General features: G+C 25.0%; 2 protein-coding genes across 6 annotated transcripts; both read right to left on the bottom strand.

The window, feature by feature from the left end:
* Positions 1 to 6,758: 6,758 nt before the first annotated feature.
* LOC112597976 (F-box/LRR-repeat protein 20) lies at positions 6,759 to 12,998 on the bottom strand. 5 transcript variants are annotated; one of them, XM_025344255.1, is made up of 13 exons: positions 12,699 to 12,998; positions 11,640 to 11,935; positions 11,398 to 11,557; positions 9,269 to 9,379; positions 9,105 to 9,172; positions 8,901 to 9,030; positions 8,681 to 8,844; positions 8,458 to 8,615; positions 8,263 to 8,402; positions 8,014 to 8,205; positions 7,852 to 7,953; positions 7,572 to 7,784; positions 6,759 to 7,376 (listed from the first exon to the last, which is right to left on the bottom strand). In XM_025344255.1, exons 4-13 carry the CDS (start codon positions 9,359 to 9,361, stop codon positions 7,269 to 7,271), a joined length of 1,368 nt encoding a protein of 455 aa, XP_025200040.1. In that variant the 5' UTR covers positions 9,362 to 9,379; positions 11,398 to 11,557; positions 11,640 to 11,935; positions 12,699 to 12,998; the 3' UTR covers positions 6,759 to 7,268. The 5 variants fall into 5 exon arrangements, with proteins under 5 accessions (XP_025200040.1, XP_025200042.1, XP_025200039.1 ...); XM_025344257.1 differs by lacking the exon at positions 12,699 to 12,998 and having other exon boundaries at positions 11,398 to 11,547; positions 11,640 to 12,196; XM_025344254.1 differs by lacking the exon at positions 12,699 to 12,998 and having other exon boundaries at positions 9,269 to 9,382; positions 11,640 to 12,196.
* A 3,870-nt stretch (positions 12,999 to 16,868) lies between these two features.
* Positions 16,869 to 26,917, bottom strand: LOC112597928 (P protein-like). Its single transcript, XM_025344176.1, has 19 exons — positions 26,596 to 26,917; positions 26,411 to 26,520; positions 26,100 to 26,207; positions 25,332 to 25,425; positions 24,506 to 24,581; positions 24,237 to 24,430; positions 23,963 to 24,060; positions 23,739 to 23,898; positions 23,493 to 23,564; positions 23,280 to 23,411; positions 21,680 to 21,795; positions 21,404 to 21,542; positions 20,703 to 20,838; positions 20,200 to 20,368; positions 19,166 to 19,208; positions 18,849 to 19,082; positions 18,533 to 18,791; positions 18,378 to 18,471; positions 16,869 to 17,008 (listed from the first exon to the last, which is right to left on the bottom strand). The coding sequence occupies exons 2-19, from the start codon at positions 26,419 to 26,421 to the stop codon at positions 16,921 to 16,923; spliced, it is 2,223 nt and encodes a 740-aa protein (XP_025199961.1). The 5' UTR covers positions 26,422 to 26,520; positions 26,596 to 26,917; the 3' UTR covers positions 16,869 to 16,920.
* Between the last annotated feature and the right edge of the window lie 260 nt (positions 26,918 to 27,177).

Raw genomic sequence — 27,177 nt, forward strand, 5'->3', positions numbered from 1 at the left:
ATTATTTCGATAAAAAATACATTTAATGTTTATGCAACACACGTACGTTATCTCCAATCCGATTGCCACAACGACCCACTTGAATTTGCAATATTTCTCCCATATCGTCTGTAATCACCACCACAACGGATACAACTGTTAAACAGCTGCTATTTTGAAATGTTACGAATCTCAATCACGTCACTTTTTTTTCAATTGTTTTAAAATAAACAATTTTATTGATATCTTTCAATCAGTATACACACAATAATAACGTAGCAACTATAGCAGCAACTGTATAGGTACTGAGCAACAAGTCTGAAATCAAAAAGTCCTCAAATCACAAATAAAAAAGCCTATAAAAAATGCCTATATAATGGCGTCATGCTCAAATAATATTCAAATATTAAAAATTAATCAATTTTTCGAAATTAATAGCGTTTGTGTAGAAAGATACTTTTATGAATTATCTAATAAAATATTATTTGCGTTCTTAAATACTTGTGTATAAATATATTTTATATTTATGTGTATGAAAACATACTAATCACGTAGTGATGACAATAAATAATGAACGATATGATAAAACCAAACTATATAAATATAATTAACAGAGTAATGGTCTTTAAATGTGCCGCCTATACATAGTCACATAGAACAGTGAAGTAAAATCTTCTTCTGTATACTAATTATTTGGATTAAGTTAAGTTAGGTTAATCAGGAAAGGGGTAAGGCAGGGATGCTCATTATCTCCATGCTTATTTAATCTTTATATTCAAGAAGCTATTAACCGAGAGAGGGAAGTAATACAAGTAGGAATAAAAATTCAAGGAGAAAATGTAGATATGCTACAATTTGCGAATGACATAGTATTGTTGGCGAAGAATAAAAAAGACTTACAAAACACTCAAACGATTATGAATAACATATTCAGAGACGAATAAAATATAAATTAAAAACAAAAATCCTCTTGTGCAGTTAAAATGAAGCAGTTAAACCAGATATAAAATTAGATAGTGTCACACTAGAAGTAGTTGATGAATATAAGTATTTGAGAAGCACGATAACAAAAGATGGAGGATGTGACAAGGAAATAAGATACAGATTACAAAAAGCGCGATGTGCATTTAAAAAAAAGAAGGGCTTACTCACTTCTAAAAATATAAACTTAAAAGTAAGAAAAACCCTACTAAAGACCTATACGTCTGGAGCGTAGCACTTTATAGCAGCGAGACGTGGACAATAAGAAAATCTGAGGAAAAGAACATACTTACATTTGAAATGTGGTGTTATAGGAGAATCCTTAAAATAAGTTGGATAGATCATATATTAAATAATGAAGTTTTGCGCTGAGTAGGAGAAGAAAGAAACTTCTTAAAAGCTTTGAAGATCAGAAGAGCTAAACTTATAGAGTACACACTGCGACATAATAATTCACTTGGTAGAATAATAGAAGGATCTATAGAAGGGAAGAATAGCCGAGGAAGACCACCACTAGAATACATAAACCAATTAACTAGTCAAAGATCTAGGATGTGAGATATACTATGAACTAAAACGAAAAGTGGAGAAACGTGAAAAATGGAGGAATATCCCTGGGTTGTTAACTAAAAAAAAAAAAGGGTGGTACGTATAAAATATGCGTAAGTCATAATATAAGTATATAAGTGTATACGGTATGTCCGTATACATGTTTATTAGATTGTTAATTTTTTCAAATACAATATTTGTTTAAGTTCTTTTTATCAGTTTTTTATTTTTACGTATTTTTGGTACCTATACATATATTACATATAGGACATAGGTAAAATGATTCCTAATAGGTAGGTACTTATTATTTTAAAAGCTAATAAGTAAAAATGTTATTCAAAATTTACATTTCATACATATTTGATATTTGAATACGTTTTTTATAATTTTTACTTTTTTTGAATGATAACATAAATTTTTAATTAGTTTACAATATAAAACAATAAATATGTTAATAAATAATATGTTAATTAATCATGTATGTAAAATGATGATATAACTATCACCACTGTTAATCTTGCAGTGTTCTCATACAAATCGATGTGCCACACGACTATTTTTTTAGTCGACGATTCGAGCGTGAAAACGCGTGACAAGCTCAAAAACGATATGACATCTCGATTCGTATGAGAATTTTGCAAGAAAATGCAACTTGAGTGTTTATTTTTACATTTCAGACAATATTCTAAGAATAATATGAAAAACCCAGATTTTTAAGATAGAAAAAAATTTTTAAAAAAAATCTTCATTGGGTCATCACAATGAGTACGCACGCGTTACTATTGACCTCATTGATTTCATTCATTTTAGAAACACACTGTATAACAATAAACGTAAATTAAGTTGCATACTTACATATATAGTTATACAGTAGTCTCGTTAATCCGAACGAAATTGGAGAAAGAGAGAGATCATTCGGATTAACGATTTGTTCAGATTAAATATGAATTAAAAAAAGACATCAATTTTCTTGTAATTTAAATTTTGAAATTTACTTTAAATTAAAATAAATTAAATACTGCCAGTATTAATTCATAAAATTCGTTGTTGAAATATACAATGAATACAATCAAAATCATAATAATATTTATTCAGCCAGTTAATATGTAGGTACATAATAATATTGCATATTATTATGAATTATGATAACGTACCTATGTATTAGCATTGATTATAAAGACTAGTATTTATAATCAATGGTATTAGTATAGCGATGCAGCAATTTCCAAGCCCGTTTGAATTACCGCGTATTTCGGATTAGCCAGTGTTCGTGTTAACGAGACCCTATTGAACGTCTCAGTGAATAATGTTTATGAATTACAACAAAATAATAAATTTCTTTGGTTTTAGTGTCTATGACTAACGTTTTAAATTTTCAAACTTTTACTATATAAATATTATGTTTTATTAATTTTAAACTGCGAAATAATTTGTAAATTTTTACGATTTTGGCAACATTTGAATCTTAAATGCTTATAAAAATAAATTGTACTAATGTTTTTAAACTATATACACATTATTAAAACGTAAGACTTTTTTTGTCAAGTCATCCCTGAACTTCTACTGGACCGATTTTTATGTTTTTTTTTTTTTAATGAAAGTGCTTAGTATGCAAGTAAGCAGGTTAGCCATCTTATGAAAAAATTCCGAAATTTATCAATTAAATTGTTTTTGGAGATAAGTTTTCCGTGTATTTACGTAGCGACGCATATTGTTTGAACCTGTATACCAGGCATGTCAAACTCAATCAAGTGGGCCAAATATATTGAATAGTTTACTATTTGAGTCGCACATAAAAATTTAGCAAAAAAATAAACATTTTGTAAAAAATTTTCAATTTTATTCTTTATGTTTACGAATACTACAAATTACAATTACAACTAAATTAAAAAAAGATTAAAAAATTATCATTAACATTTAAATAAAATATAAATCATACTAATTATTTATGAAAATAAGTGTTATATAAATTACAAAAAAAAATTATATTAATAATTTTGTTTTAGACAATATTTGACATGTCTTTTCTCCCACCAACTTTTCAATTTTGAGAGAAATATTATTTGACGAAACCACTTTTAATAGGGCATTTAGATGTGTATCGGTTAATCTGGATCTAACGGCTGATTTATTACTGTTCTGATCATTAATGATAAAAGTTGCACCTCGCATCGATAAGTAGGTATTACTAAACATAGAAATAATTTTACAAGCAAATCTACAAGTTTCTACATATCGTATTGGCAGAAAATTGTAAAAATCAGGAACACCAGCTTCATTGAATTTATTTTTTAAATTTGAATCATTTTGAATCTTGATTAGCTCAATTTGTATGGGTTGGAACATTTACTGCATCTACTAAAAAAGGAGACGTAAACAAGGCAAAATCGTTTTCTAAATATTCGAAATTTTGAAACCTATTTTCGAATTCAGTCGTCAAACAAAATTTTTTCTGCATATTTTTTGTAGGAAATTGATTCATTATTAATTTTTATTTACGTCATGCAAGCTGGAAAATGCGACTAGTCTTCATTTTGTAATCGCGTTTTAAATAAATCTAATTTATATTTGAAAGTCGTTTTACATTTTATAAAAAATAACAGACGTATGTACAGACGTGGGAATTAATTTACTTTGATTTATTTTTATACGTTATTTGTTTACCGTTCGGAAATTAGGTTAAGGTGTAGCTAAAGGTTTGATGAAGTAGATAATGGATTTTTACTAATTAACACGAATTTGTCGCTTTATCGTCTAAATAGTTGGATGCCGTGGCGCTGTGGTTAGATGCGTAGTGGGCTGATCGGCAATAAAGAACAATATTAGAGATAGAATACTTCCTTGTGAAACACCTGCTTTGATTTTCAGAAATGACATAAAAATTAAAATTTGGGTAAAATATTTAGTTGAATTCTACAAAACTTTATTCAAAGGACCAAACGCACAAAAGTTATATCACATATTTATACAATATTTTGTTCCAAGATTGAAATACTCACTTATCGATTCTTAGGAATATGTTATTTTGATTTTCTATTTGTTTTCTTTAGTTACAAAACTAAAAATAAAGTTTACAAAAATGTAGTAAATTAAAAAAGTTGTACAGTCGCATCAATTGTAACATACATATTAATAAGTTACAATTTATAATAGGTATATATATTTTTAATATAAGATTAATTTTATTAATTTATTGTTCAACTAAAATTACATTATGCAATCATTATAACTTATAAGTTATACCTATTATTCGTGTTCTATTGGAATGAGGAAATAAAAATAAGAAATCAAACAAGTAAAAATTGATTCATGTGTTTTCAAATTTAAATTTTCATATAATGTTGTTTCAATAAAAATATATCACATTAGTAAGATTTATTAAAATTAAAAATGTCTTAATAAACATTTAGTTTTAACTTATTAATATAAGCAAAATGTCAAATGGAGTAATAACTAATTAGGTATACATATTATGATAGTCTCTCCAAGTCTCTTTACTTAAAATATCTATAATCTTCAAATGCTATTTTTATCAAACTTAAATTAAGCGTAAGTTTCACATTTCTAAGCTTTTCAACAAGTACTTTAGATTGAAAATATAAAAAGATAGAATTTATTAAAAAAAGTTTTAATTTGTAACTGAGGTATTTTTATTTCAATAGGAATATTAAGTAAATTTATGGAATTGGAATAATAATAATTGTAACAATTACGTCATATTAAAAAACTTCTGAAAACTTCAAATATTAATATTTATTCAACAAGTCTTAATATCAAGCACCAAAAAAAATATGTTATGTGTTTATAAAATATGGAAATCTAGTATAAATATAATAGTTAAATATGAAATATGTCTTAAAAAAAAAAATTGTTTGAACTAACATTGGAAAATAGGTAAAAAATATAAAATAACTATCTAAAACACAATAATAACTAATTTTGTTCATTGAATAGGAAAAAACTTAAGAACTATAATATGTTTAATGGAGATAATTTTTGAACTATCCAGAATAAAGTTATTATGTTTATGATAAAATTAGAAGCATAATACTAAATAGTATCTATAAACATTTTATTTTTTCTATATATTGTATTGTCATAAAGGAACATGATTTATAATATATTATAAAAAAATTACAGTTAATAATGAATCTATATAATATACAGTGGTTCACTAAAAGTGCCCAGTTTTTTCTGTAATATTTTTAGTGCAGTTTTGAAAAATAATTTTGTATAAACAATAAAGCATTAAACAAATTATATTGAACTAAAAATTAAAATAATAAGGTAAAAGAGAATATTTTATCTTTCGATCAATTTGCTGTTACACTTTTAATATAAACAATGTTTTTTATTATAATTAATTTCTTAAACTTTGGATATATGAAAAATGTACTTTTCTACAAAAAAAAAAAAAGCTGTAGAGAAAATGTATCGAATTTAATGGCTAATATTTAATAAATAGGTATTTACTTCACACATATTACATTAACAAAGATTAACTGTTACCTACTCAGTAACTGTGTGAAACATATTTAAAAATTTGGTTTGTTAAAAATGAAACTAGACTGCTTAAAAATAAATTTATGATTTATAATTTTTATAACTTATATATTATGTGTAAGTAAAACACAATTTTTTTAATAAAAACTTAAATTTTTAATTTAGATACAGGTTGACCAATAAAATTACTTAAAATATTTAGCGAGTAAAATTATATTTAAAAATATATTCATTTAAAAAAATATATAAAGTTGTTACAAATGCACAGAAAGTATGAGTTAAGCTATTGTAACTAAGAAAAATTGATAACATAGTAATTTCTTTAGCTTCATGTTTCACAAATCAAGTTTAAAAATATGCATAAGGGATACTGTTAAATGGAGTGACTTAATTAACGCAAGACACTTCTTATTTCAAAAATTATTATTTTTAAAAACATTTTTTTTTTACCATTTTTCATTTTAAATTCCCTATTTTAAAGCAGAATATTTTTGGAGTACTTAAACATATAAAAATTAAATCTCAAACAAGTAGTGATACAAGTGTATTCCAGAAAATGTTGGTCCACTAATCTGTTCATTTTAACTTTAAATATCTATAAGTTATAAGTTATAGCTAATAAACTACTATATAATAATTTTCATAGATCAAAATATTCAGAGTATTTCACTTCAAAATATGAATTTAAAAAAATATATATTAACATTCAAAAGAATAAAAAACTTTAAAATGATAATAATTAAAAGTAGTAAAATTATGATTTTCCAAAATTGTTATTTAGTAACAACTTAAAGTTGTGTTAAAAAATTATTTTCTGAAATAAAGTGTCCTACATTAAAGAAGGGATCATTCCAGTGTTTCCTGTTAATGGACACACGGTATATAATGTATATAAATATACTACAAGTTTCATTTGACTAAAAATATTAAAAGGAAAATACAGGCACATATAATTTAGCGAACCATATTCATGTGTCAATATACACACATATACAAACACAAGGATAATACATAAACCTGTATAATATGTTAGTCCAAATGGACAGATTTTCTTTATAGAGCTTAACACATAATCACTATCTATGTACGTATACTAAATATAATAATAAACAATACAATATCATGATTATAAAAAAGAATGGTAGAAAATAAATATTATATTTTAATACACAGCAGGCAAATGATTGCAAAATGTTTGCCAAATATTTCAGGCAAGTAGCACACAAGCGTATGCATGACCGGCCTTCAAGCCAGGCTCACAATATGGCACAGCAACGACAATAACGTTGTCGACTATTGCCAGTAGACGGCGGCGGCGTCACAGGTGCAAAATAGGCGTGCACGTTTATGTTAGGCGAGTGTGTCTAAATAGAATAACACAAGAAATATTTATAGATTAAAAAAAAAAAATAAGTTAAATTAACAAATTATGCATTAATGGTATTATGATAAATTAAAAGCTATATTTATATTTAAGTTCCATTACTTGATATTTTCACATTAAAATGATAATAAATTAGCTTATACATAAAATATAAGTTAAGAAAATATTCACTAACTCGAAGTCGTTTTATTCCATTTCTAGTAATGAGTTGACAGTCATACAACATTATTCTTTGCAAGTTATGACAATTAATAAGGTGTTCTAGAGATGCATCAGTAATAAGAGGACAGTTGTCCAATTCAAGCACAGCCAAATGTTCAGATGCACATGTTGAAGTACTTAGATGTCTGATGCCTTCATCAGTGATTAATTCACAATGTGATAAACTCTGTTATTTAAAATATGATTTTAAATTTAATTTAATTAAAAGCAAATAAATCATCAAAAATATTTACCAAATTTTCAAGCCGAGGGCATCCCATTGCTAAATGAAATAGAGTTGAGTCTGTAATAAATACACATTCTTCTAAATCCATTTTTTCCATAAGATGACACGTCTATTAAAAATTATTGATAGTATAAAATATTTACAAACTATATTTGGTATTTATTATTACTTTTGATAATGCTAAAAATCCTATATCGGTAAACTGCGAACAACCAGCTACTTCTAAGGTATTTAACTGATAACATTGTTCAGCCAGGGAAACAAGACAGCTATCAGTTAATAAAGAACAATTTGCAAGACATAAGTATTTTAAAGAATTACAGTTGTTGGCTAAATTTATCACAGCTTCATCTTCAATGTTCTAAAGAAAATTGAATTGAATGATAGTTGAGTAAAATGAACAATTCATTATACTTACATTGCAGCCATGCAAATTTATTACTTCTAATTGTGTACAATGTTGTGCTAAACAACTGATTGCCCTGGTTGTCATTCTTGTACAGCCTTTGGATATAAATGATTTCAATTTTGGACAACCATGTGCTAAAGCTTCGACACCTTTATAATCAAGAAATAAATGAAATATGAAGAAAACAAAAGGAAAAATACTTACCATTTTCTGTAATACCATCACACCAAGATATATTAACACTGGTCAAATTTGGGCAACCATCAGAAATTGCTTTTAAAGATAAATCAGTCACCATAGAGCATGAACCAATGTCCAATGATAATAGTTTCTTACAATATTGACTTAAAGATTGACTAGTGCTGTAAAAACAAACATTGAAAGACATCTCCTTATTCATACAACTATCTTAGTTAATTTAATTTACCTATCTGTAATTCTCTTACATCCATTCAGATTTATATATTCAATATAATTACAACACTGAGCAAGAGTTTTTAGAGAGCCATCTCCTACAGATTGACATCCACGCAAACTAATTTGTCGCAAGAAACCACCACAACGTCGTGATATATTTTCTATTACAGGACCCTAAACAATTATATTTTTATAAAAAATATGTTATACAACTAAAAAATTATATTTACTTCAACATCAGTTTGAAATTCAAATAAGTCAATTTTTTGCCAATTGCTTCCATCTAATGCTAATATATTCCAAGCACGAGATACTTGAGCACATCGGCATAATGACACGACGTCTAGGTATGAAAATATTCTAAAATATACATTTATAAAATTAATATTTTATTATATTTTGTATACCTAACAAATAATAAAGTTAAATTATACCGTAATAAAAGCTCTTTCGGTAATTTTTTATTTATTTGAGCGTCTTCGTCTAAACATGTTTTGGATAACTGAAAAAGTATATTTTTAACATGATAATATATACATGAAATTAATATAATAAATAATATTAAAAATGTATTTGAGAACAAAATTGTAATATATACCTGAACATAATTATGTTTCATATTTGAAATAGATGAATTATTATGATGTTGCAAACTTGATGGCACATCTCTTGTAAGTGTTTCCATGGTCATATATTTTTAAGAATTAATCTGCTGACAATATACATATAGAAAGGAATAAATTAATCCACATGAACTTCAAAAATAAAAACATTTGACCTTATAACTTTAAAATTAAATTTATATTTGGTACCTAGGTAGGATAATAATAATATTAAATCAATAATAATATAAGTACTTATCTAATGCACTCAATGTATTATCAAAAATTAAGCATTCAATTAACATAAAAGAATAAATCGTAATAAAATATTTAAAAATAAATGCTATCATATAATAAAATAATTTGATAAATTGACCTTAACTATTCATAAACTTACAGACACTATTAAGATATAACAATAATAATTAAACAGATTAGAAATATGAACAATGCTAGATATTACTTATGTATTATTTTAAGTACTTACACAAATAAAATAATAATGAAAATATTATTATACAGTTGTATTATAAACTGTATATTGCTATTGAATAGAATACTGATTACTAACTGACCTTAATACCTTATATAGAACTATTGATATTATGTTATAAGGTAAATATTAAATACTGAAAATTAGATAACAAATGATTGTTTAAAACAATGAAATAGTGATACAAACATTATCTATATTGCATAGGTATGCACTAATAATACTTTTCTACAGTATACTTTAACTGCTATAACACTAAAATATCTATCAGATTATTGACAAACTAAAATTATTGATAAGTGATAACAATTGAAACAACAATTAACTGTTTATAACTATGATTTTATGTAATTCCAATAGTTTTTTTTTTTTTTTTTAATAAATATTATCAAAAGACAACAAACTGCAAAAATAAATTATCACAAAATATCAACACCACTATGGTATAATTTTATTAGAGTGCATTAGTACTCATATTATAATCTCTATATTTCGCTCTATTATAATTAATAATATTTTAATACTTAGTGAACATTACATTAAATAATTATATTTAATTATACATTGTGTTATTTTCATACTATAAGTCTAAGTTTACCAGTTAAAGTTGTTCTGAGAAATCAATCAATAAAAAGTATTAAATAACTGTTATGATTTTAACTTAACTTGTAACAATATTTAGTATAACTTAAAAACAAATTAAAGGAAATATTTAATAAGCTAATCGTTTTTTTATATTTCTCTTTTATTAATATAATTAATTTTTAAAAGTTAGTGACAAAAATTAAATTTGATAAAGCATGAAGTAATATCAATGTATAAGTAACACTTCATGTTTTATTAAGTATTTTTAACTAGATAAAAATTTTTCATTCATTGAACATGTTCTTTGAGAAGGTAAGGAAATTTTTTTTTCTTACAGATTATCTGATAACTAGCAGTGTTTTTTAATTAAACAAAATATGTATTTATATTATAAAAATCTATATTAAATAGTAAGTACATTAGTATAAATTTTGTCAAAAAATAATTGCATGTGTATATCTAACTAGATCGAAAAAATTAAGAAATATTGAATGAAAAAATAACAACATACAATTAGTTAATCTATGAATTGAGTAAATCATAATACTATACAGGAATTGAAGAAAGTAAACTTTAAAAATACATCAAAAGATTCTGAATACTAAAAAACTAGAGTAGTTTTTGCCTTATTAAATTATACAAACATGAATAGCCTTTAACCTTTGGATAATATTGATGAGACCAGACACATGACACACACATACTTCTAGGCATAGCTAAATACTTAGGTATGTCAGCAACTCTGTGATATGCATGTCATGACGTCAGCCGAAAGGAACTTTTTATCATAGTTGTAACTAGTTTCAAGATTTGGCCGATAAAAATCCTTGCCGGCTGACGTCAATTACCATATAATAAATTAAGATTTGTTTATTATTCCATGAATGCGTTTTTTAGTTTTTTAGAGCGGATTTTAGTATTATTGCTAACATACCTGAGTATTTAGCCATGCTTCTAGGTACATGAGCAGCTGATTATAGACATTTAACAAAGCTTATAAATACTACATAGCCACATTGAAATGTATTAAGTTTTTTTCTCACATACATCATCTAGTCTCGCCTGTACTCGACGCCTTTTTTAACACCATCTCTGATCACTTTTAATTTGGGACATGATTAGGACCACCTCTATCCCAATTTCTTTCTATTTCTATAATTGACTGGACTTGATTTTTATAAATCCCATTTCTTTCATCTAACCAACACTTATAGTATATTTATATTATTAATATAAATTATGATATTAACACAGTTATTAATTAAAATATTATGTTGATTATTAATTACCGGTCTCATTTACTTGATTTGACATTCACCCTATCGTATGTAACATCAAAACAATGGTCGTTAAAAATTTGTTGCACAGCCGTCGCCACTATCGATATCCTCCTTAGTTTTTACATATTCTCCCACGCGGTGGTGGAACACGACAAAAAGTAAAAACCATTGTCTAGGTCGTCGGACCGTTGTCGTTGTTCCGCCACAATCGCCGTCGACAAGCTATCGCGTATTCGCGTCGTACCGCCTCCTTTACCGCCGTCGTAGTCGTAGACTTTCCCACCGTCTTCGATGATTGTTTTCTGCTACCAAACAGGTCATTCCAAAATGTTTACACGTATAGACGTGCACATGATACAAACCGTATTATAATTCATTACGTAACTATAGCTATTTTATTATTATAATATTATATTCGTGTGCATATAAAAAATATAGATATGTGTTAGACTATTATAAAACCCGATACGCACCAAATAAAGAACGACGAAATTATAATTTAAACTTTAAATACCTACGCGTATAATATAACATTATAACATTAAAAATAATAACAATCATATACTAAGTACTAATTAACACACGGTTACAATACTATAATATTAATAATGATAATAATATTAATTCGTAAATTATAATGTAGTAGTATACATTATTAAAGGCATTTTTATCGTTGATACCATTCCATGAATAGATTGAAGTGATAATAGTAATTACCAACAACCAACTATTAATTCATAACATAACAATGAAAATATAATATACTGCCACAGACCAGTGTCGCTCCTCTGCGATACTAGTGCGGAGTGATACGAAAACCGATATGAGCCACGATTTGAAATATTAGAGTACCCGACCGATAAGCCGACGAGACGATCAGACGACTAGACGAGTAGTGACTAGTGAGTAGTAAGTACAGAGTAGCGACTGTGGTGGGTGCCAAGTAGTCTAAGAACTAGGGTTTTTTTTTACTTAAATCTTATATTTATTCAATATAATATGTATGTAACTGTCAAGACGTATGTATGTAACATTGTAACATCATATAAAAATAAAAATAAGTGGTACCACAGAAACACAGAATATTGAAATGACACTCGAACAGCTGATTGGGTTCTTGTTTGCCTGTCAACTGAATATGAACTTCCAAAAAACATGGAAAAGAACTTGTGTACTAACCTAAAGTTATGCATCTAATTATTTGAGATACTTAAATGTTTACTACCACCAGTAACGCCGCGTTCTAAGCCGTAATAAACTAATAACTTAGTCATTCGAAATACACAGTGTCACACTAAAGCACTAGAAAGTCATCACTCTATCGACTATCGACACCTGAGTACCTGACGGCTGATCGTGCACTGTGCAGTGTTCAATGTGGGCAATGGGCAATGGCTATGCGATTCGAAGCAGAGTAAAAGAAAACATCGATCAGCTGTTGTGATTGAATCGACCCACGGGCTACGGTTAATATATATATATACATATATTAACTGTGGAATCGACCGACGTCCAACACTGATAATATCGATAAATGACAGCTGTGGTTATACCATAGTACCATACGGCATATGGCATATTGCAGTATTGCACTAAGCGTCTAAGCCACTAAATACTAATCATAGATCATAGTACTCGGAAGTTCTTTCTAAATTAGCAAATTACTAATTAACTAGTTATGTATAATGATATTATATTAATGTGTATTGTGTACGATTGTACGATGCACTTAAATATAAAAGATTTATATTTTATTTTTTTTTAGATTTTCATCGGAGCGATGAATTAATTGATTATAACTTTATAAATTACAAGTTATAATGATTATACAATGATGTGCATTTTTCCAAGTGTCTATTATAACTGGTATCCCGTCAAAATAGCGAAAACTGTTTGGACGAACCTAAATAAAAGCGAATGACAATAATATCGATATTCGATAGTGATTTCTTCAGACGCAAGTAAATTATTAGTTTGACAGTTTAGAAGCACAATTAAAGATATTATCTTTATTCTTTAATTGTAGTGTAGTAGTATTAGTAGTAATCGAATGAATAATATAAGGAAAAAAAGAAGTACAAAGATTCGGCTGAACTATGTACGACGAAAATGATAATTTAAATTTTTTTAAAGGAATTGTCTATAATTTGACACATTAGTTTATTAATATTTTATTATTATTTTTTTAGTTATCTATAAAATATTAATAAAAATAAGCAATGTATAGAATATAGATACGACAAAAATAATAATTGTCATAATTTCAATTTGTTTTTTTAATTTTCCATTATTTTTTATTTCCTATTTATTCTTTCAATTAAATGATTTTCGCTGTTTTGTATTCAATATTTTGTGTTTGATTTTTTATTTTCGTAATTTTGGAGGTGAATCATTAATCATTATAACTATTGGAATAAGTTAATATTTTAAGGGAGGCAAAAGTAAAAGATTTCTAAGATTTTTTTAACCGGGAAAAACCAAAACAAAAAAATTATTTAAAAAAAAAAACGAAAAATTTTATTTGATTTGACAAAATTGTTTTTGTTTTCTTTAGTGTAATTCGAAACTAATAACCGTAGATACTTAAAATATTCACTAAGTATTTAAAATTATCATTTTCTAGATTAGGTTAAGTTTCTAGGCTAATTTTTTTACTAATAAATGTCAATTAAAAATTATTCTTTTGGTAGAAATGCTTGAAAATGTAGTACAAAGCTCTTCTAAGTCATCGATTTCTTAATTAAAAAATATCGAAAATCTATTGTCATAATAATGTTTAAAGTCAAAATTTCGACAAAATTTATATATTATTTTGTAGTTAAGAATTTTAAGTTAATAAAAATTTGTTTATACTGAAGATATGAAACTTAAATGTTCTTTATTAGTTTTTCAAACTATGTAAAAAAAATGTCTACTAATTAAATGCATTTTTTATGTGAATTTTAAAAACATTGGGTATTTATCCATGAAATAATTATTTATTCTTAATTTTTAAATATTTTGTAATATTTCAAAAAAAAAAAAAATGTGACGTGTAACTTTCTTGTGCCATTAAACTGGGGAAAGCCGAATAAATATCTCTTCTTCGCCAAGGAAAAGGTTAGTTCCGCGAGAACGCAGAGGTCTAATAAAGCTGCCGGTTTGATCATGTCGTTTCTAACATGTACATGTGCACCGAAGGCGACAACTAGACTTCACTTTTCAACGATCTAAACATTCTAAACCAATGTTTTTTATTTAGATTCACGTCTTCAGAGATTTCATTTGTACCGCCTTAATTTTTCTGACAAGCATAACATACACATTGCTGCGTATCAGGCAAGGTGCATGATCATAATAATATATTCTTTATTATTACTTATTATAGTTAAAATATTAAATTTATATTACGATATACTTGATTAAATTTTTAACTATATGACCTTGAGAGCCCTCTGAAGATCAGAAGGAAGGTAAGGTAATAACGTAAATCTAATATTTGTATCTGGAAAGTAATTATATTTTCTAGTACTTATAACATTAAGGAAATATGTCCCAGATCCCCAGACCTTCTTATTCTAGACCTAGCTACCCTTAAGGTCTTGTTTTGGTCTCCGCGCTTTATAATTTGTAATATTTTATTCTTTTTTTTCTTTTATTTAAACGTTATTATAGTCTTATCTAGTGATATTGGAATGTATGAAAAGAGCAATCTATTAAAAAATACTTATATCCTTCAGTTGAATAAAGTACTATTATTTTATTAAAATATTCAGAAATTCAGAATATCTAAATTTATATTTTTGTAATTATCTACTTTTGGTATATATATATTTTTTTATTTGAAAATAGTTGTAGATTTGGAATGGTTAAAATTAACATTGAGTAATAAATATTTAATAATTTATAATTTATCATTATTTGTATATTTTATTTTAACTGATGTGTTCGTTTTTAAATGAAAAATTTATGTTGTCACATATTTGAAGCTTAAAATAAAAATATTTTTTCTTCTTAGAACCTTTTTTTTACTTATTAACATATTTTCATTCTTTAGAATAAAATTGGCGGTAGCTCAATAATTTTATGATGTAAGTATAAGTATACACTATACATGATGTTAAAAAGATTAACATACGAGTATAATTTAATGAAAATACAATCTATAGGAATAGCAAATGTGTATCTTATTTGAAAATAAATCAATTGTAGGGTACTTGTTTCATAACATTACTGTAAATAGAGGAAAATTGTTATCAAAGTTAATATTATAAGAGATATGGAAAGTAGTGGGATATCTGAGAAGATGGTGAAGGATGTTATAATGTATTTGTTTTTAAAAATAAGGAGAGCAAATAACATTGTATTAAATATGCTTATTAATAATTAAATACACTTTGCTTCATGTCTAGGAGCTGGTATGGGCAAATTCAAACAAATGTAAATTATTGTTTATACAATTTATACACATTTATTTATAGTATATAGCTATATTTTAACGCTGCTGCTATAGTATGGCCTTAAGTAATAACTTAACATTAATTCAACACATTAACCGCCAAATGACCGTCGGTGGTCATCTGTAATTCTTAAATTTTATACAATTGTGACCGCCAGCAATCATAAATTAATTTAGTTTTATATTATTAACTTTTCTATGGTGCTACAATAATACACCAAAATAAGGACCGTGGTGTAGCAGGAATCATTAAAATTTTTTTGATGTAGGTATTTATAATACATTTTTTTTTCAATTTTTTTTTAAATATTTAGTATATACAAATTTGGAAAACATTGAAAAATATGTTTAGTGTATAACAAATACCTATTGAAATAACAAATTAATATTTTAGTGTTCAGTCATTAATAGTCAATAGGAAGTGTTATTAACTAGATACATGTTTATTGAATTAAAAAAAAATACCTATATACAAACAAAATAACTATAGTTATTATTTAATATTTATATAAGTACATACAATTTATTAGGTACTTTAGTTAGTAATAAGTAAATGCTAGCATAAAAATATTCAAAATATAATTTATGGTGAAAATATAATTTATTTACTTATTTGAATAAAATTAAAAAGAATAAAATACTATACTCTATATGATCTAGGTATGTATACAATAATATTAAAATTTTTTTTTTTTTTGAAATATACAACAATAAATATACTTAACAATTAAACATGAAAAAAATAATTTAAATTAATTTAAACTTAAATATTAAAAATAAATAATATTATCTTTTTGTCAGTTAGATATTTTCACAGGAACATTTTTTGAAAATCTGATGATGAAACAAACATTATACATTCCATCCAAATGTTACATGAGTAACAAGCAAGTATATTGTAGCAATAATTATGCTACCTAACATCACTGGGTATCCAACTCTAATAATAAAATACAATTTAAATGTAGTTACAAAAAATATTGAGTGGTTATAGATAAGCTTCATTAAATTTATATCAAGGGGATTCAAAATCGACTGCTTTAAATATTTTAATATGGGAAATTTTTTAAAAGTGTTTAAGTGCATATTATGTAATGTTTAAGTAGCAAGTGATAATATGTGAATTTAACAGTAGTTTTAAAAAGATAGTAGGGTTTTGTAAAGTACATGTCATAAATCTATGGTCGACAAGTAAATTTTTCACTAAGAAGCATGTACTTTTTGTCGATTGTAATGACAAATCACAAAACTAGTAATACAATGAGATATTTGAAAACTTATTTAAATTGGTTATAACTTATAAAGTTAACATATATAGTTAATTTCTGATTTTTAAAATCAAATTTAAGGAGACGAATAAGAGTCAACATTTTAAAATGCAGGATGATCAAGCTCTAGTTCTTGAGTAAATTTTACAACGAATTCAAATATATTTTTAGATTTTTTATTCTACAATTTATTTTATCGGTAAAAATTATAATGAACAAAATATGGGAATAGTATTAGTAAAAGAAAATAGTTGGCTACAAAAGGTAAAGTCCTAAAGAGAACATCATGCCGTATATATTTTGTCAGTCTTACAATCATTCAAAATAACATATTTTACTCAGCAGAAAAATGTTGTATTCTTAGATTCATTTTTAAAATAAATTGACCTACTATTAAATTTAGATGTAAGAACATTATCTGAGTCTGTAAAACTGTTCTTCAGGATATTTTAGTTACTCATAGCTTGTTTCAAAAAAATGGCATAATTTTATTTTTTTAAATTTTAATACACATAGGAGTATTTTTTTATGCTAACTTTGTAATTCTTGTCTAAAATTAATCACAATAAATTTGAAGTATCATAAAAGGCTGAAAAAAAATTGACGAAAAAATTAAGTGTCTTAATAAAATTAATATAACTGCCATCACACAATGAAAATAATAATAATAATATATACTGGAAGTGATATTAATAGATTGCTTCCTATCTCATATTTTTACTTATTTATAATTTGATTGTTCGCATATTCATCTAATTTATTTATTATGCCATTATTAGTATACTTTATAAATATTTATTTGAATAAAAAAAAAAAAAAAAAAAAAGATTAAGTGAAATCAAATGAATAAATAATAAACATAGATAATTTTCTCAACTAAACATGTAAGTGAAGTATTTTCTTAGAGGTTATTATCAGACATAATTAAATTAATTTATTCAATATTATTTTAAATTATACCTTGAAATCTTTACTCACTCTCTTATACTAACCAAGAATAATCTAAACCGATTAAAAATATATTAAGAAATAAATAATTACTTGAAGAATTGCATAAAGGACATTCTGTATCCATGTTGTTCAGCTACTCCAGCACATACCATATTACATGAAGCAGCAATCAGTGTTCCATTCCCTTAAACATATTTGATTTAACTCATTGTATTGTATGAAAAAAATATGAACTAAATTCTTACCACCAAGACAACCACCAAACGCTAATGCATATACCAAAGGTGGTAATGGTAATTCTAGTTCAGGATTTTGAGACAATGACGTTATCACCTTTATCATCATAGTAGTTAATGGAATATTGTCAACAAATGAGGAGACAATAGTAGAAACCCAAAGAATTAAAATTATAGCAATTGACAATCGGTATTCTTTGGACACAGACATAATTATCACTTCTGTTTGTTTACCTACCCATTCAATCAAACCTAGCTCAGATAATGCCTAAAAATAATACAAATATTTAAAAAAAATTTTTTTTTTTGTTATAAACTACATTACTCCAATTAAAATAAACAGTGCAGCGAAGAATGATAATGTTGCCCATTCAATTCGGCCCAGTATACATTCAATATCAACATGATCAGCAAGTATAAGCAAAAGTAATGTTCCAAGTAAAGCAATCCACCCAAGACTGAGGTTTAGTTGAGGAATTGAATGCAGGCAGAACAGAGTAATAACAAATCCTAATGTAATAGCACATTTCCATAAAAGACTTTTATCTAAATGATTTTCCTGAAAAAAATAATAATATCATATATTATCACATTAACTTAAGTTAGTTAAATTAAATAATATTACAAATATTATCATATTACCTTATTTAAAAAATCCTTGATGGATTCATCATAATTTTGAAGTCTGAAAATGTATATAATATTCATTTATCTCATAAAATAAAATATTTATGATTATTATATTAAGTTATACTTCTTATTGAAACATTTAAAATCATGTTTTAAAAATTACTTTAATAGTTATAAGTACAAAATCTGGTTAGGCCCATGAACATAACGATGTACTCATTAGCATATACAAGGAGGATGCCAGTTGTATCTAGGCATCTTCTAATATTTTGTAATTAAAGCTTTAAAAGTTAAGTTTTTAAGCTGGGGGTCCACATTTTTCTAGTTGTTACTAAATAAAATATATTTTTTTTAAAATATGTTTGAGGTAAAAAAATTAATAATTAAGTGTTCTTTACTATCGTCTATCATAAATAATTAACCTGGCATGAATACATAATTTAATATTTGAGTGTAAAAACCATCTTTTATAATAAAGATGTACCATGTACCATAATTTTATAATTCAAAACCATTCAAAATAATTTATTCTAGTATATACAGAATAAGAAATGACAATTTAAATTTATTAGCAATCAAATTCAATAATTTAAGTACATAGTAGCTAAACATCTGTCATTATACATTTTTATACTATAAATTATTATTATTTTTGTGATGTAATCCTTTATAAAAATTTAAAAAATTAAATTAATGGGTAGGTACCTGAATATTCATAGTAATTTAATCAATTTTGTATAGTAAAAAGAGAGCTGGAATAAAGAAATGGTTCAAAATTTTTTTAAGCATCAAGCACTACAAAAAATTTAGATCTATGTACTTCAATGAATTTACTAATAAATAATTAATATACAATAAATATTTTTATAAAGAATAAATATATTTAGGGTACTAAAATCTAAGTATAAATATTAATATTACAGGTAATAAATTAATAACATAGAAAATATTTTTTTTTTAATATTCTCAATTATTTGTTTCATCATAAACTCATAACCAAATTATTAATAAGTATTGATATATTATTTTATTATATGCATAGGTACCTTTCCGTTGGCAAAACATCAACTTTGAAACCTTTAAGAGTGTCTTTAAGCTTGGAAAATATGGTTTTACATTTTCTTAGAAGTTTATCTCTTACAACTCCTTCTTCTTTTGAATAAGAAGACAAAGAAAATGCAGCTTTTTGCCAAATTGCTAATTCCTGTCTTAATTCTATATATACATAAAATATAGAAATTTAATTAGTAGTAATTGAAATACTATGTTTATAATTTTATTTATAAATTATGAACATTTGTTTTTTTCTTCTTTTATAATTTTTGTATTTATTATTTAATTTTACTTTAAAATATATGTATGAATATAACTCAATTATAAAAATATATTATTAATTATTATACATAAAAAAAAAATATAAAAATATATAATCATCAATTAAATCAGAAAACAATTGACAAAAATAATAAATATTAATTTTTTTTTAAAGTAAAATTAAATAATATTATTATAGTTAAAAAAATATATTTAATAAAAATAGGTTATATACCAGTTACATTAGGAGGTTCAGTAAATTTTAAATCTTGCATATTACGGAAAATAAACCTTAAATGTAGATTTACTGTTATAAATATGAATACTAAACCAGCACCCATATGTAAAGAAAACGTTGTAAAATCAATTCCCTATAAAAACATGTATTATTAATGATGATAAAAATAACTAGGTAAGATACAAAACGATATCACACATGTAACCATTATTATACCATCCCCCATTAAAATAAAAACATTACATTTTTTCAATAGTATATAAGACATAAGACAATTATCATAAAGCTGTCCTTGATGTGATTAACAAATGTCTATACTTAACTAAGTTAGCAACTCTAAACAAAACTAATACAAAATAATGAAAGCTTGTATATATCCTGTTTTGGGGCTAGAAAAGTGTTTAAGAAAATTAAAAAAATGTGTAGGTACTATTAAGATATAAGATTTAAAATAATAATATATTAAAATATCAATATCATTCACAAAACTACATCAATTTTTCAAACATAAAATAGTGAAATAAGATTCTTTTTTGTAAGTATCTAGTTGCTAACTTTTATAGACCTGAGGTATACCTCTTGAAATCTGTAAAGTGATTATACTTGGTTACTTCTATCATGATGTTATATCGTCTTAAATCAATAGCTATTTAATATTTAATATTTATTGTTATTAATAATGTAAATTCTAAACTTACACTTGCAATAACATCTTTATTTGTTCCAATTATTACATTTGGTGGATCTCCAATTAATGTTAAAGCCCCTCCTAAATTTGCATAAAATATAATACACATAAGCGTGGGTACTGGATTCATTTGCATTACTTCACACAACCTAAGACAATACATTATTAACTGTTGACACACATAGATTGTGACAAAGAGACCAAAAAACATGATGTAAAATGTATAGTTATATTTTTTGGATTTATTTTTAATATGGTACGGGCATACGAGTAATAAAATAATCACCTTATGGTTATAGGCGTCATTAGAAGAACAGTGGTAACATTATCCAATACAGAAGATACGATAGCAGTAAAGAAGCACAATGTATTGATCAATGGCCAAATTTTACCTTTAGTTTCCTAAAATAAAATTAATAATTAACTTGTTAATTTAATACATGGTGATTTATTTAAATTCCTACTAATTATTTTGAAAATATTTATAAATATAATTACATGTCCTTACAAAACAATTTTTTTTACAATTTTTATTTTTATCATTTTTTTTTTTTTTACTTTTGTAATTGCGTAATGATGAAACTATTGATTTTACAAATAAGTCATAAATTATAAAAATGTTATAATTTACATTTGAAGTACAGATTTTTACAAAATTAAATTTGTCAAGATCAAGAAAATTACAATAATGTATAAAATCTTTAGTTTTTATTATTAAGGTTTGAAAATGTTATATTATATTTTTCATAAATATTTCATACTATAAGTAAAAATCTAAAATATACACAAACTACAAACAAAATTATTTTTTAAAGAAACTACAATTAAAATTTGAATAAATTAATGTATTTTAACAATGTTAATTATTTTTTATAATTAAAAAACATTATTAATGGGAACTTTTAACTTCTACATTTATTATATTACTATGAATTTTACTATACGTAAGTACATTTTTGATTTATTTTAAGATACAATCTATATATTTCATAAACTTATTTTTACTGCTTTGCGGTATTTAGAGAAAGACATTAATAATTTTTGAGTTATATTTTCAAAAAAAAATTATGTGAACCTATTGTAACACAAATTTTAAATTTAAATTTGTGTGTATCAAAATATTCTGAATTATATTCTAATCCAGAATATGAAATTAAAAATGAATGCTGTCATTCAAAAACAATTAAACCTTAAAAATGTATAATTAATGGAGGTTGGATTTATATGCTCTACAAACTTCAGAAAATATGCATTTATACTCTTATTTTATAGAAATATACTCTATAAAATAAAAAATATGCAAAAAAATTGATTACAAAAGTCTTTCATTTTCATTAAATATAAATAAATAAAATCAAATGAAAATTAGGTGCACTCAAATCGCGACAAACACGACTAATGTAATATGTAATATGTATGATTCACTAAAACCTATTTAATAAGATTACTACTTGTCCTAGATGGGTCTCAGATAAGATAAGAAAATGACTTTGCCAAATTACATAGACTATAAATATGTTAATTAATATTTTAATTAAAATAAGCAAAATATACATTATGCATTTAAAAACTGTATATATGCAATAAAAAATCGTAAAATACAATAATATGCAGTACATGTCAAAAAATGACAAAATATGCAAAATAAAATTATATTTCAGATCTATTGACTACAAATAAAACTTGAAGCTTATCTAATAATTTTTTGGACTGTTCAGTAAAAACATGCAAATGCATATAAATCTGGGCCCTAATAATTAAAATCGTAAAAAATATATTTTTTTTCTCAAAAATATTATTTAGCAATTAAATTAAATTATATAAGTGTAAATCATTTAAATATATCACCATGAATACACATAATAATTAATTACTTATTTTAATACTTTGTATGCTAAAATTGCTAAGTAGTTGAAGATTCCAGTTTCAGATAGAATACCAACAATAACCATCATACAGAATAGGAGAAGCAACGTTTCAATATCCACCCAAGAAGACAATTCATCTTTGGTTGGCCTCTATAATAACATAATGAATAACTATCAGAATTGGTAACAATATTTTTTAATTAATTATTCATTTTTTTTTTTTTTTTTTACTTCATCTAATAGCGCTAGTATGGAAATTGACATAGTGGCTGCTAATATTGCTGCAATTGATTTATGTACAACCTATAATTAATAAATATTCACAATATTTTTCATAGTAGGAATGTTATAAAACAGATATTTTTGAGGAGAGTGGAAAAGATTTAGGTATATCAAACTCATGACAAACATGATAATAAAATAGGCTTGTTAGAAAAAGAAAAAACTACTTAAAATAGTATTTTATTATATTCTTACTTCAGTTATAATTAGTATATAAAGTCCAATCAATACAAGAGCAGCATAAATTATACCATATTCTGTGTTGATTGGAAACAAATCATATGTCAATGCAATAGGAAAGTTAGTACTCAATGTAGTATTCATACAAAGTCTAGTATCACCATGAAGAGTAACACTAAAAAAATCTATATATTAACAATCAAAACTAAGTTTTACTATTAGTATTTAACTAATCTTACTTGGAAAACAATTTAAAAATTTTATTATGATGCATTTCGGGAACAACTTCAACAAGTGATTCACTCACAATTGGTATGGACCATATTTGAGTTATATTCTATTATTCAATAACAATTAGTTATAAGAACTAATAAGTAATAGGTTATTAGTTATTACATTTTATTTTACAGGTTTTTTTTATTATTTTATTTTGTTACATCAAATATAAACACAATTTTTATTTTACAAATGTTTAAATTTTATTAGATTTATTATTATTATTATAAAACATACCCTGCTTTGATGAATGTCATCCAATTTCAATCCTAATTTTGACGGTATATCATATTCTTCAGTTGGTTCAAACTCTATCCAAATGTTAAAAAAATGTGTTGCCAAAATTCTATAATAATCAGGCATAAATGCTCCAGCCAATATTAATTGTATTTTATTAGTGTTTGGCATATGGTTTTTATATATTATCTGAGCTAAAACACAATTTTTTTTCTCAATTAAATATTAATATATTTTATAATAGTTATAATTGTATATATGTTAATTACTTTTAGTTTCATTTGGAGCTAATGTTATTTGATGGACATCATCTACTTTCCTTTCTTGTTTTGCCATGAGAACTATCTGAAGTCAATTCATAATGAATAAGATAAAACTAAACTAAGTATGAACAAAAAAACTCATTAAGTTGTAAAGCTATAAGCCTAGATTACAAAGGGCAGAAGTCACCAATTAATATTTTTGAAGGGCCACATTAGAAATCTGAAAATTTTTCACTACCCATCAAAATTCCAAGTACATATTTTTAATGTATACAGATAATAGGTATTATTTTAAAATTGGATGTAATGAAAAAAAATATTTTTTTCTTTATTATTATTGTTATTGTTTATAAACATTAAGAAAATAATAAATAGGTAATACAAATATTTGAAAAAATTATTCTTTGTCTGCTGACCATCATTATAGGTGACCCCTGACCTAGGGTATTTACTTTGAATTAAATCATGTTTTAACTTTTTTAACTATTGACTATCTATAAATTAAAATTTATAGATAGAAATTAATGTTATTATTGTATATATACAAATATATTTTAATTTAAAATATGAAATTTTACAATATGTTCAATAAGCAAATGTGGTATGAAAAAAGTAGCCAGGAAGCATAAGTGGAAAGGTAGCCCAATAGTGGTACCTCAGTAAAATATTTATTAAATAAAAATTTATAAAAAAAATTAAAAAATATAGATTTTAGTAGATTCTTTCTATATCTTATCATCTTATTTCAAGTTGCATGCTACAGATTAAGCTAATCCTACACTTAATTTAGATTTGACTTTAGATAAGGAACAAAATAAAACAAATAACTTACAGTACAAAAAAGCCAAATAAATATGAGAATAATGGAAACTGTATATTCACGGCCAGACTTCTTTTTCGCATGCAAATACTTAAGTGCTGATGTTCTATTAGAAACACAAATAATAAGATGATACTTATAAATTATAAAATCAATTATAAAAAAGTACTACAATGAGTAAACTATTTTTTGAGTTATGCCAGTAACTGCCTAAAAATTCATCGTCTGTAATATGACTACAGACCAGTTAGTCCGATTCTTAAACTTGACTCTTTATCCTTTAGATGATAGGCAAAGGAATTTAGGTAATAGATTTATTCAAGAATTGTTCAAGGGTAAATTTGATGCCCCAAAAATACTTGAAGGACTAAGCGTCCAAGTTCCAACCATAACCAGATTTCAGTGATTGTTTAATCCCCTAGCTGTTAATACCAACTTTTCTATGAATGGCTCACAGTTAAAAATGATGCATGATTACAATATACTTTGACATTACTAAACTTCCAACCAAGGCCATTTATTCTATTTATAGGTACTTTGTTTTATTATTTACTATATACATTGAATTTTTTTTTTTTTAATTTAAATATGTATTTGGAAGTTATATGGCATAAACATACATAACTATCAAAACATAATAATAATAATAGTAAAAAAAAAAAAAACATAACTATCCAATATCATTATATTAGTAACTATTTATATCTTGATCTTGCTTGTACCATTGTTATAAGTCAAAGGATGTTAATTTAATTTAAAAAAATAATAAAAATAACATACTTTTCACATGTTGATTTGGGCATAGTCGACTTCAGAGATGGTGGTTGTAATTCGTCCGGGTTCATAGCTACCATAGATGAAGGGCCAGCAGAAGAATCATCAATAAACCTTGAAAAAATTAACTTTATTACCTATTATCTAATAAATAATTATTGAATTATAGTGAGGACTCAAGATCATACAGATCTGAATAACATTTGACATTTACTTGTTTTATTTAAAAACCTTTAACACGTTAATATAATTTTGAAATTAAATTTAAAAACAATAACCTATGTTTAATTAGTATAAAATTGTTAATTCATAGTTACCTCTGATACATTTTGTGTTGATAATTTGAAATTATTTTCAACTTAGAACGGAGAAAAACGTATAAATAACAATTAATTGTAACTTATAATATTGAATTATTTGTTTTTTCCTGAAATGACAAAATATATTATTAATTATTATTTTGATTATGTGTTATAATTCTACATCATAGTACTATACGTACCTATCCAATTTGATAATAGTACCTGTTGTTCTGTTATAATATGGATATTATAAGATAGTTGACAATAATTAATGCGATACGAAATCCAATGATAGATTTAATCACCGAATGACGGTAATAAATTTTTAAAAATTACCCGTACCACAGTCCACAGTTCACAGGAAAATTGCACTCAGTAGTCAGTTAAGTATAAGATAGATATAGGTCGGTATATATAAAAAATAAATCGCATACGATAACTTGTTTTCGTAATTGACGCGCGTTTTTGTGTAAAATTATCAACAGCATAATAATGTTTAATAGGTATATTTATGCAGTACTTATAATAAACATACTATCAAACTATAATACAAAATCATAACCATAATACTTCAATATTAGATATCCTATAATATACAGTATAGGTACCTACATTATTATAATTTCGCGACCCACAATACGCGTATAATACGTGTATCTGAATACAGACACTCAAGTAGTTACCTACTTCACTCTACATATTACATAATATAAATATCCATCATGGCCGAACTTCCAATTTCTACCTACCCTATATATTAATTAATAGTATATTGTCGACGA

The sequence above is a fragment of the Melanaphis sacchari genome, unplaced genomic scaffold (assembly GCF_002803265.2).
Source record: "Melanaphis sacchari strain LSU unplaced genomic scaffold, SCAv2.0 Contig44_pilon_pilon, whole genome shotgun sequence".
Classification (NCBI taxonomy): Eukaryota; Metazoa; Arthropoda; class Insecta; order Hemiptera; family Aphididae; genus Melanaphis; species Melanaphis sacchari.

Excerpts from the sequence above, each read along its gene's own strand:
- LOC112597976 (XM_025344255.1), bottom strand. The coding sequence starts at position 9,361 with ATGACCATGGAAACACTTACAAGAGATGTGCCATCAAGTTTGCAACAT. Across the intron at positions 9,173-9,268 it reads TGAAACATAATTATGTTCAG|TTATCCAAAACATGTTTAGA; the intron begins GTATATATTACA and ends ATACTTTTTCAG. Across the intron at positions 7,785-7,851 it reads GCCCTCGGCTTGAAAATTTG|AGTTTATCACATTGTGAATT; the intron begins GTAAATATTTTT and ends TTTAAATAACAG.
- LOC112597928 (XM_025344176.1), bottom strand. Across the intron at positions 24,061-24,236 it reads ATGACATTCATCAAAGCAGG|AATATAACTCAAATATGGTC; the intron begins GTATGTTTTATA and ends ATTGAATAATAG. Across the intron at positions 23,565-23,738 it reads ATATACTAATTATAACTGAA|GTTGTACATAAATCAATTGC; the intron begins GTAAGAATATAA and ends TATTAATTATAG.